This window comes from Colius striatus, chromosome 8 (assembly GCF_028858725.1).
Source record: "Colius striatus isolate bColStr4 chromosome 8, bColStr4.1.hap1, whole genome shotgun sequence".
NCBI lineage: Eukaryota > Metazoa > Chordata > Aves > Coliiformes > Coliidae > Colius > Colius striatus.
This window is the reverse complement of record NC_084766.1, coordinates 19,159,496-19,171,863: the sequence shown is the minus strand read 5'-3', so window position 1 is coordinate 19,171,863 and position 12,368 is coordinate 19,159,496. Positions and strand designations below refer to the sequence as shown.

General features: G+C 39.6%; 1 protein-coding gene across 1 annotated transcript in view; it reads left to right on the top strand.

Moving 5' to 3' along the window:
- Positions 1–12,368, top strand: part of ANTXRL (ANTXR like) — a 56,452-nt gene that overhangs the window by 13,033 nt on the left and 31,051 nt on the right. Inside the window, exons 2-10 of the mRNA XM_062001396.1 lie at positions 418–489; positions 624–695; positions 2,838–2,919; positions 3,022–3,055; positions 5,207–5,286; positions 5,394–5,462; positions 5,655–5,735; positions 5,837–5,897; positions 12,141–12,239. Coding sequence (XP_061857380.1) covers positions 418–489; positions 624–695; positions 2,838–2,919; positions 3,022–3,055; positions 5,207–5,286; positions 5,394–5,462; positions 5,655–5,735; positions 5,837–5,897; positions 12,141–12,239 — 650 coding nt within the window. The remainder of the gene's footprint in view (positions 1–417; positions 490–623; positions 696–2,837; positions 2,920–3,021; positions 3,056–5,206; positions 5,287–5,393; positions 5,463–5,654; positions 5,736–5,836; positions 5,898–12,140; positions 12,240–12,368) is intronic.

The following is a 12,368-nucleotide window of genomic DNA, read 5'->3' as shown; positions in this document are numbered from 1 at the left end:
TGCTCTGAGAGAATAGATGATCAGTCAAGACTTTCTGTGTGGCTGCAAGTGCAGAGCTAGGCTCCTGGAAAGCAAATAATCTGCTACCACATGTTTTTGTGAAGTAAAATAAAATTAATTAAACTACAAAAAGTATTTATGGTTTTGTTTCAAAAGGAACAAAAACAGGTAGAGTTACTTGTTTCAAAATTATATGGTAAACCATTTCAGACCTATTTCCACTCCTCTTTGTGTGTTTTGTCATGATGGTTCCTTTTACAGCTTCCAACACAACTGCTCTAGAAACCTCAGTAGAGGTATCTGCCTTCACTGACCTGTATGTAATTTGGGTCCCTAACCACCCTTGGAGTAGCCCAGGCAACAAGAAATTTTGCTATGGAATAAGATTAATGTAAGCAATTAATGTTTTGTACACAGGTCTGGAAGTGTCAGAAATCATTGGACTGAGATTTACTCTTTTGTGGAAAGCCTAGCCGAGAAGTTCATAAGGTAAAATTTTCTTAAGATTGTATTTCAAATTGCTATATGTATAATCTATTTTTCCATTGGTTACTTATTATCAAATGAAAGTCTGCAGAAGTAGTATGTACATGACACAGATGTGGCTTGTTCTTCTGTTTCAGTCCAATGTTGAGGATGTCTTTCATTGTTTTTTCTTCACGAGGCACTACAATCATGAAACTGACAGAAAACAGGTAAGTATTCCCCACAGCTTTCGTCTAGAAATATTCTCCATCCCTTCTCTCAAGCAGCAAGTGGCACTAGACCCCAAATTTGGAGGTCTATCTCAGTCAGCAGCAACTTGGGCACCAACTGAAATGCTTTATATCATTCCCAACTGGAAGCGAGCTTAGAAGGCTTTTGGGTCTCCCACTATCATTTTGTTTTCAGTCTTATAAAAGAAAGGTAGCACTGGGCAGTCTGTTCTTTATCACAGTATTTCAGGGGCAAACTTTGTTTCCAGTTGAGGATTCGTGTACATCCTCACTATCCTAAGATACTCAGGTAAGGGCAGGTTTTGTGTAAGAGGTCTCAGACTCTGAGCTGGTGAGCAACAGACTGTATGCAAGTACCACAGAGCCCTTCGAAGTGACCCAAAGCCCTGAGCTTTATGCCAGCAGTACCTCACTATGCCTCAGTATGCCAGCTACCTCACTAGGCTATCACATGCCTCTCCTGGGCTGCCTTCACACAGCACTCGTGCCAGAGGTGGATTGCAAAGACAAGTGACAGACTTCTTAAGAAGAACAGAGTCTGAGACTGGAGCAAAATTCTTGCTGGCATCTTCATAACAAAATCTTTTTTTTTAACCAAAGCCACCACTACCACCACCAGAAAAACAAACCACCAAAAACATGCATGTCACCTCAAGAAACAAAGCAAAAAACCTAAATACCTTTGGATTGAATTTGCCTCATGCACAAAACCCACTGTTATGGAGCTGTTTCTAAGTATTTTCTTTCTTTTCAGCTTAAAGCTCTTGATTTTGCCACTGTTTCCTTCTGTGACAGGGACTCAGTAGTACAATACACCTTATGAGTAAAGAGGACTCCGAACCAGTCTTTGAAAGAACAAGCACCCTCTCCATTTTGTACCCCAGGACTTCATCCAAAGCCAGAAGCCTTGCAGGGGTCTTGCATTTCTGCTTCTTTGACTGAGTTTTGGCTAAGGTCTTCATCTTGTGCCTTGGTAACAAAGCTCAAACTTGCTTATTTCTCCCAGGTGAATTTGCCCTTCTCAAGGTGGAAAATAGAGAGGAATCCTATGGCAATACGTTGAACATGGTATTAGAATGTTCCCTCCCCTAAACTCCTGTTCTCTGTGGTGATAACCATGTGTGCCTTTTCAGCTCATTTCATACTTTGAAAAGGTAAAACTGTACTTTTTGCCCTAAGGACGTCCTCAGTCCCAGCTCCCAATCTTACCTTTGTTCCATGTAGACTCCAGTTTTCTCTTTATTTGAGCTTGTGCTGCCAAAAATTCCCAGTTATCAGATGGAGCTTAGGGTGGATTTCACTATATTTTTTAGAAAAGAATGCCCCATAGATTTCTGAGGCTGATAGCTGGACTGCCTATGTTTTACCTGTTGAATATTTGTGCCTTATTTGTGTTCCATGAATATAACAAAAGCTTTGCCAAGGATTAAGGTCTTTTTAGTGATCAGTGATCAATTAAATTACTCATCTCCCTGAGTGATCCTCTTGGTTCACATGTATTTGTAGAGTAAGAAACTATGTAATGAAATCAAAGAAACTATGTCATGGAATCAAAGTCTTTATCTTTTACCAGGGAGCAATCCTTGCTCCAGAAAGTCTGATTGATCACTGGTCTAGGATAGGAAATTCTCATAATTCCCATCCTGGTTTTGAGTTTGGTTTTTTTTTGACTTCTTGATAATGGAAAAGCTCTAATCCCAAGTGTATTGATTGATTGAATACTAAGGTTTTATTTGTCTCATTTTTGTGACAGGATCATAGGTTTTTAAATTCTCATTCTGTCTGCAGTTTGTCAGAGATTAATATCTGGCATTTGCTTTAACTCAATCTTATCTTGACTGACAGTATACCAGAGTGAGGGAGCAGGGACAGAATTGCACCCTTAAAACATGTTAACCCTAGCATTGTATCTTATGTCCAGTTGTGTGCTCCGATGGGTGTTTGGCTGAAAAATAGTGGGATGGTTTTTTCCGAATAACCTTGATTTTACCAGTGTTTCAGTTGATGTGTAAGCACTCTGCAGTGTATTGACAGGGCATATAATCTATCTGTGGTACAGAAGTATATAAAAGAAAAAACTTTTCTCCTGTTTTGTTTTGTGTTTGTTTTTGTTATCCAAAGGGAAGCCATAAGACGGGGGCTCGACATTCTTCAGTATGAAGTGCCTGGAGGAGACACGTTCATGCATGAAGGATTTAAAAGGGTACACATTGCAGTACCTCTTTTCTTTGATTTATACATATAAACTTTGCATTGCTTGCTGCCATTGCACTTAGAGCTAACAATGTGCTACACTTTCTTGCAGGCAAATGAGCAGATTTACCACGAAACCTATGGAGGTATGTGTTGTATATCTGTTGTGTTATATATCTGCATTGAAAGGGCAGGGATGATAGATCTTTTTATGACCTGCAGTAAACCCGCTCAAAGAAGTGTTGGAGAAGGAATTGGTGTTACACAATCGCTACATTCCATTTTGACTACAGGCCTACTTTTAAAGGCATGATTCATGGTTTATTAAGACCAGAGGAGACCAGTATGATCACAGATCTGACCTGGTGCAGAATACGGACCAAAGCAATACAGCCAGAACTAACTGCCTGCCTTGCAACCAGGGGACAGGAATACCTAGATTTTCCCATGCCCTTCTGTCCTAACATGCTCAGCCCTGTCTGCTTTATGTGCCTGAATCCTTGCTCTCATTTGTGTGTTATGTTTTTATTTTGCTTCAGTGTGAATGATGTGAGGTTAGATTCTGCGTTTTGGTGAAAATAGGAATTTTCACCAAATTTTGAGGCAAATGTATTTGTGTTTTTTTTCCTTTACCAAAAGAAGGCATAATTAGTTAAACTAAACAATTCTTGGTTTCTACCCTGGTGTGAGGTTACTCTCATTTGTGGGCTGATGGTCTCCTTGGAAGACGGAGAAATGGATCAGTGCCTTTTTAATCAGATAGTTTGTGAGTAGAGTCTTCAGCAGCAGCTCTGCATGGCTTCTCAGAGGGATTGGAATAGATGATCTCTAAAGGTCCCTTCCAACCCCTACCATTTTATGATTCTATGTTTCTTCCAGTGAATTCAAGTCCTGAGGAGTCCAACTGAAAACTGTTCTACTTCTTCATAACATGCAACTACAAACTAATCAGTGAGATCTGGATTTGTAAGCTAAAATATCAAAAGAAACAAATGTTCAAAAGAAAACAAGATTTCCACTTTTTGAGCTTTTTTTTTCAAGTGTACCAGGTGGAGAAAAAAATAAGGAATACAGGAATCCAAGTTATTTTTTCCCCCTCAAGTTACAGGTCTTTTTTTAAAGATTTATGCTGTGCTTGACATGACATGTGAAGGAGTGCATGACATAAGAAACCTGTCAGAATTCATCAGTCTTTAATTTCACACAACATGGGGAAAGACACTTGAAATTGTAACATAATTTTTAAAAAATAACAAATACTTCCCTGAAGGTAACATGTGCAGTTACTTTACCTAAGAACTATTGAAGCAGATTAGTTGATTGAACAATAATTTGCCTATTAATTTGGTTTAATTTTGTTAACATGTTGCATTTCTCTAGGTAGCATTGTATTCTATACTTTATTACTTATCTAGCTATCCAAAGTCTATGCAGTCTTTTCACTAAAGCTTAGGTGGGTTGAAAAATGTCTTGTAAGACATTAATTTTCTCCTGTGGACATGGTCTTAAGGTTTTCACATGCACTGAATTCCTATGAACTTATTTTACTGTGAGGGTGATGGAGCAGTGGAACAGGCTGCCCAGAGGGGTTGTGGAGTCTCCTTCCTTGGAGGTTGTGGAGGCTCCTTCCTTCAAGACCCGCTTAGACATGTTCCTATGTGACCTGATCTAGGTGGACCTGCTTCTGCAGAGGGGTTGGACTAGATGATCTCTAAAGATCCCTTCCAACCCCTACCATTCTATGACTCTATGAAGTGTAGGACTGACCTACTCTATAGAAACCCATTTCATGCCATATTCAGTGGGGTTGTCCCTTGAAAGTCTATTAGAGGAGAGATGGGATGTCAGGGAAGCTCCTTTTGCAGAGGTATCTCCTACCACAGTCTCTAGGCAGGGTTTGTGTAGAGACAAGTTTGTCAAGAGAAAACTTTTCCCTCTCTGCAGATCCATTTTGTCACTTCCCTTCAGTAGGAGTTTGTCACTTCCCTTCAGTAGGAGTCTAGATGTAGTCTCAATGAGTTCTGTATTTTACTCAGAGAATTTTGTGCATGGACCTTGTTAGAGCAGTAATCCCTCTTCAGTGATGCTTGTGATATGAAGGTGCACAGGTTTTGCATTACTGCATGCAATTATGCATCTGACTTCTGGTTGGTGTATCACTATACAAATAGAGCTGAGAGCGGTCTTATGGTTTTGCCCTTTTTTGTCAGCAAAAAGGAGTGCCTCACTTCAAGCTTTCTTTTCATTGCTGAATATTGTGCCATACTTTTACAATCTGTTAACTATCTTCCATGTAGGGGTTCGGACTGCTAGTGTGATTATAGCTCTGACGGATGGAGAATTGCAAGATGTTCAGTTTTATTATGCAGAACAAGAAGTAAGTCCCCTTCACTTTTACCCAAACTAGCTTACATTAAACTTGTAGGCTTTTACTGCAGACTCTGCTGATAAGGCTTTGCACTTAATGGCAATTTTTTTTTTTAGGCCAACAGAGCCAGAAGCTTTGGAGCTATTGTTTATTGTGTTGGCGTGAAAGACTTCAATGAAACTCAGGTAACTTTGCTTTCTTCTTGTTTTGTTTTTCTCTTACTGGTGCACAAGTAATGCCATCAGATGAAGGCATATATTTAATTACTTGAGAATAATTTTGTATCAGTATGATGTCTTTTAGCAAGTATGAAAAGATCCAGTTTTGTTCACTGTAATTTTGTTTTCCTCGTGATTTATTATTGTCTCTCTTTTCAGCTCTCAACGATTGCTGACAGCATTGATCATGTTTTTCCAGTTACGGGAGGCTTTTATGCTCTGAGAGGAACCATTGATTCAGTAAGTTGGTATTCCAAAGACCAGAAAAGGGCACCCTTCCCTGTATTAGTAAAGCATAAATAAAAATGATTGCCAAAAATACCATTTTATAAATCTTTTAGATTCTCAAGAAGTCTTGCATTGAGATCCTGGCAGCTGAACCATCGAGTGTTTGTGCAGGAGGTAAGTTTCCACAAGAACAATGTGGTAAGGCAAATGAACAGCAATGATGAAATGTCAGTAACTACCTAATGTGGTATTAGAGCTGAAGCCCCTAGATATGTTAGTGCATCACCTTGGGCTGTGGCTAAAGCCTTATGTGTTCCTTCTCACATGAGGAAAAAAGCTGTGCTGATAAACATGTAGCTACTGCAGCTGAATGCCAGCTTGGAATGTTGACCGAGGTAACACTCGGGGAATTGGGGATACTGATTTTTAAGACATCTGAGAGAAGGAAAGATAGAAGTGATGTAAAGCCAGGCCGCCAGAAGTGCTTTAGGGTCTAGAGGGTCTTTCAGATTTCTGGAAAGACTGCATTCCTGGGATCTGCTAGGACTTGTGAGCGATTAGAAGATTAATTAACAAAACATTCATGGAAATTTCAGATTTATTGAACCAGATACAATTAACTGCATAGGCCAAAGTACCTTGTTTTCTGAAGTACTAATATTTCAGTTATTCACAATGAAAGGACAGTAAGTGTATGTGATAAACGTGAAGAATCCCCACAGGAACTGTTGATAATTTCATGCTTTTCGTGTCTTGTATATTTAGATTAGGTTTGTTCTGGTTTACATTAGCAATTCACTGACTGTGTTTTTGTCTACTGAAGAGGCTACTGCAGCAGAGTAACAGTGACACCCTAAGTGTGCTGGAAGGTACAGTTTACAGCATGGTTATTTAAATCAGATGTGTTTACTGTCTTGCATTCATTTCCTTCTACATTCTAAAAATGAGCACATAAAAATAAAATAGCCGTGATGCATGAAAGCTGATCTTGAAAACAGATAAAAATAGGAAACTCTGGAGATGTCTGATAAATATCACAGAGACATTGTTCACTCTTCATTTCCACATGTCGATGACAGTACGATCTTGCCCTAAGAATTTAAATTTCAAATGAAATATCCTTATATCTTTTGAACTATTCCTAAATATATAATTGTGGACTATATGTTTGTGACAAAATCCTGTCTGTGGAAAAATTTTGAAAGCAAATAATTTTGCTTTTAAAAATCTTTGTGAAATTCATAAAACAATTTTAAAGCTTTGACAAGTCAAAGTTTTTTTTTTCTTTCATAGTGATAAATCCTTTTTTTTTGGTTGCTCACTCTATACCACACTTTTTTTTTTTGTGTAACAGCTTGTTGCAAGCTTTCCTGTTTGCCAAAAACTGTATTTAGCTACGTGAAAATGTCAGTGTTCCAATAGGAGAGATTTCAGTAGTACTCTTCTAATTGTTTGGAACAATTAGAAGAATATTGGAAAGCTGAATTTTAAATGGAATTTGAATTTTGAAATGGAAATTTGAAAAAATAATGAAAGTCGTAGTGAAAACAAATTTTGAAGTAAATATTTGAATTTCAAAAATGGACACATTTCATCAGGAAGCCTTTTTCAAAATAAATTTGAAATTATTAAATGATTAAAAACACCCAAATACAACTAAAAATAGTTTGCCCTCCTTTAAAAAAATATTGCATTCTTTGCATCTGTAAAAGTCTTAAGTGTCTTTGTTGCTTTCAAATCAAACCAATATAAATTAGGCAGAACCAGTTTCTGTGTATTGCTGCTGATTCAGAAAACAATTGCACTAGTTTCACTTCGATTCTGAGATCTGTTCTGTCCAGCACAGGCTGGCACATGACAAAGCGTGGTGCTGAATCATCAGGGCATGAAGACTTGGGTCTCACATCCTTTAAGCCTTTGCTTCTAGCAGCAGGGATCTTGGAAATTGGAGGAAGCCAAAACTGAAGCAATTGCTGTGGGATAAATGGTTTTCAGCACCAGGAATCAGACCTGTAATAGGTTTTTATTATGAGTGTAGTCCTGGAAGCCTTATCTGAAGTGAGCTCCTGCAAGAGATTTTACAGTGCGAGGCTGCAAATATTTACACTTGTGCTTGGATTTATTATCTTTTATTATCCTACTTACTTCAACATAGCCAGAGGTTTATGCTTATAGCTGTGCATACCACTGACTCCTGCAGGGAATTTCCACGGGATTCAGCAACCTTTTTCATGGTAGTGTGAGTCCCGATCGTGAACCCAGTTCACTAGACAGTCAGATACAGTTCTACTCTGTATGTGTGATTTTGTTTGTTTGGTTGGGTTTTTTTGTTTTGTTTTGCTTAATGTACTTAACCTGAAACATATGAAGTCATCTTACAATTTTAATGCATTTTAAATTTAGGTAATAACTAATATGATTTACTAAAAATGTTTACATGTGATACATACCTATTGAATCTTATATAAAAATATATATATACACCTGCATTTAGAACTGGCTGAAAATTACAACATAAGCTTTTCTGGAAATGCAACATTCCCTTTTTTTCTAAGTTGGGAATTTTGTTTCTAAAAAAATATGTAATTGAAATTTGCATTTCAAAATTCTCATTGAAAATGGCAGGCCTTCTCCAGCAAAGAAGGTTGCTTGTTTACAGCCCTGAAATGTGGCTCTGTCCATGCTTTTTAGATGAAACTTATCTGAGTGAGGAGGTGATAATCATTGTGGCTTTTATGCAGAGTTATTACTAATTTTTAGAATCTGATATATGTTGCTCAGTGGAAGGCAGTTGTGATCAGGGCTTAGAGCAGACTGACCTACTCCTTGTAACTGCTCTTGAAACTCTTAATTAGCACTGTGCTGGTGATTGCTGGTGATCTCAGCTTCATTTTTTTTATTTGCCAGAGATTTAGTAAAATGCTGATGAAAGGATTTCCATGTGGTGACAATTCCAGCTGAGGCTCTGATTTTCTGTTATAAAGCTATCTGGCAAGTTCATTTACAAATTGATCTCATCTCATTATGACAGCTATCTGATGCTTAATGCTGTTTGACCCTGCAAATTCATCATCACCAATGTGGAGCAGTGTAGTTGAATCCTTCTTGTTCCCTCTGATTTAAAGTGACCAGACGTGCAGCCTGTGAATAGGCTATCAGTGCAGAATTGGAGGTGCCTCGTATCCTGTTTGACAGCATCATTGCTTTGATTATGCTTATGGTCTGCAGATATGATTGAAAGGTTTTGTTGGATGTGGCATCCTAGTGGCCACATCAACTACCAGGTGTGGATGCAAGCAGTCAGCTTCTCATCAGAGTCACAGAAGCGAAGCCGACAGCACAGCCAGTGCACACCAGCTTCAACCTACCATCTCGCTGCCAGCACTGCCCGCTTATTTCAATGCTGACCTTTTTCCCTTCACTGTCTTGTCAAAAGCTGCAATCTCTGATCTGACAGTAACTAAGGAAGAAAAGGACGCAGCCAGAGCCAGGGCACAAAATTAAATGGAATTAGCCATTTCACCAGACCATCGTCCAGAACATGCTCTGGAGCATCCAAAGGGGCAGGCTTCTTAACAGCAGCCACCAAATCCAGTACCAGATGTTTACATTTCCGTGAAGATCTGGCATTAAAACTGTATTGTAAACTTGTGTTGGTGGATGGGTTACTACACAGTCAGTTGTTCACAACCGACTCTGCAGAGTGGCAGTGACAGTGAAGAGAAGGGTAGGAGAGGTAAACTGTCTTGACAAGGCTAAACTTCTAGATGTACCATTTACCTTTGTTCTGTGTTGAAAGTTTCTTACTGCCACTGCAATAATTATCAGTTAAGCTTTTGTGGTTGCTGCCTTTTTAAGACCAGTAGTTCAGGGGGGAAAGGGGTATGTCGGAGGGGGAATCTAATTCTAATTTTGCTTCATCATGCTGCTTTTGTTTTTGTCTCTGTTTATTGTTACAAATTATCTTAGCTGAGTGCTCAAGTCTTTGTCGGTGACTGCAAGAAAGTCTGGGGTAATGCATGGTCTCAGGCAGGTAGTTTTGGCAGGTGGGCAGAGGCCCGGTTGCCCTCAGGGCTGGTCATAACTCTCAGCTCTGTTGGAAGAAAAAGGGATGCTCATCAAGAGTAACTCTCAGCATATCATCTGGGTTTGATGTGGAATGGCTTAAGGTGTGAATCAAATTTGCGGTAACTCCAGATTCTTACTGGAGTAAAAAGCAGTTGAATCTGCCCCACTGTCATTCTTTATTTGTTTAAAGAAATTTCCTCTACCTGCAGTAGGAAGTGAGAGATACAACTCTTTCCTTAGAGACCAAATTCTGGTGCTGGCATTGTGCATTTGGCCCTTGATGTGCTCAGTGAGGTCTCAAATTTTTTCATTTTTCTTTACTGAAGTGCCACAGCACGTTTCACTTCAATATGCACTCCAATACATATTTTCTTTTTCCCCTCCCAAAATATCTTCTCCAATTCCAATATTCCTTGCAGCCTGTGGCAGCTTAAAGCACTGCTGTAAGGGAAAGTTACCATGAGGAAAACTGAAGTGTAGGTTTCCAGTGGTGGATCATAACTTATGTATGCCCTTGTCTACTTCACGCAGAGTTGCATTAGACCTCAATGTAGCAATGTGAGAATGTGGTTTTTTTGCATGAACAAGTTGTTTGTACTGAAAGCACTCCACATCATCATGCTAGTTTGCCTTGCAGTAACTTGGTAGCAAAGAGCAGGCAAACTAAGCTGAATATACATTTCAGTCATCTTTGGGCCTTTTGTAGTGTAATCCAATAACAAATCCTTCCTCCAAAGCATACAAATAACATGGTAGTCAACATTATTTTCCCGTGATGTTTAGTATGTTGGAAATGATAAAGACTGTGGAGCTGATCATAGTTTTACTTACTGCTGGCAGATAATTTCTATACAGTTTATTTTTATTTTTCTGTGTACCCTGAAAATTAGTTGGTCCTGTTGTTGCACTGGTATTCACCTGATACTGGACTGATCTCAAATGATGTTTGGCAGCTGGTATAAGCAAGCTACGTGGAGGTAAAGCAGGAGTTTTATGTGTGAAAGTGCAACTTCTGTGCTTTCCCTTACTGCGTGCTGAGGGTCTCGGCCATTAAATGACTCTTGCATGTACTATCAAAGGGAGTTTCAAAAATACATTTGGCACAGAACAAATTTGTAACATTTCTCCACCTGCTTGTGTTAAAGATGTTGTCTCTGTGATCAGTGTGGCGGCTACAAAGCATCTTGTGGCCTAGAGGGAAGTTTCCTTTGTCACTTCCTCTCCTGCTGCGTCTGCTCCGTGGCTTGGCAATTTAGCCTGGCCCAAGAGGAAGATGACTGTGGCTCTGTCAAGTTCCACCTGTGTGTAGTGAAAAGGAAGGAAGAACAGTAAATAGTTTTGCTGTTATCAGAGCTCTGAGAAGTGTTACCTATATAGGTTCCTAAAAAATAATTTTAAAAGCTGGCTATGGAGAAGCTGAAAGACCAAACCAATGGCGGGCATGTGCAGCTGGGGTCTTACTTCTGACAGTAGCCTTCCTCGGTTGATTTTATTCAGATATGAAACTGCTCTATAACTAAAAAGACCACTGAAAGACTGGCTGAAAAAAATGAGTGCTTTTCCTGCTTGAATGAACGAATCACAGTTGCTTATCACAGTAATGACAAAAATCAGCGGTGCCTCCACCCCCTATCAGAACTGAAGCAACAGAAGTTGAGAGCAGCTGAAGGGCAGGCTTGGGAGTGCTTGCTCTGGGCAGCAGACAGTGTGTTTGATGTGGCAGATCTCTTGTGCCACTGGTAGTTTCTGCTGCTGGGGTAGGAGTGTGGGAGAAGGGCACAAAGAAAATTGCAGCTTTAGTTATTCTCATGCACAGCAAATGCTAACACGGCTGTGCACAGGCCTAGTTGTTTTATGGACTGAAAGATCGTATTTTTCCAGGACTTATACTGCTTACAAAGCTTCCTGTCTGATTCACAGAGAGATTTGTCTGCATCTGTTTGGACAGAGCTGCTGCTGAAAGCAAGTGCCATCTGCTGTGGAGATAGAAGGAAGAACTAGTGCTTATGGTTAGCAAAGGTGTCTGGACTAAAAAGCCTTGGAGGAACCATGAGATTACATCAGCCACATCAGGATTACAGTATTATTGTGACACCCTTAATTAAGGCATTGAGGGTCAATGAGATGCCCGTGGGAGCAACCTTGAGACAAATGTTGCTCTGTGGAGCATCATTGCCACCATAGCACTCTTGACTATTGCTGCTGAATATTGAATGTCAGTGTGAATGTTTTGTTTCAGGCATGAGCCAGAGGACAGCCATTGTCTTGTTGTAATTCAGATCACTCTTGAAGGAAACACTGTATCTGAGCTAATTTTCATTACTCTTCTGTTTTTTTTTTTACTTACAGAATCATTTCAAGTTGTGGTAAAAGGCAATGGGTTTTATCATGCAAGAAATATCGACCAGGTACTCTGCAGCTTCAAGCTCAATGACAGCCTTACAATCAGTAAGTTTGCAGGCTGATGGATTCTAATGCCATTCATGGGTGACAGAGGTGACACAGCTCACCTCTTGTCCGTGTTGGAGGAGTCCTTGCAGTGGATGTGGGGAGAGCCGAGTGGGGATCTACACCAAA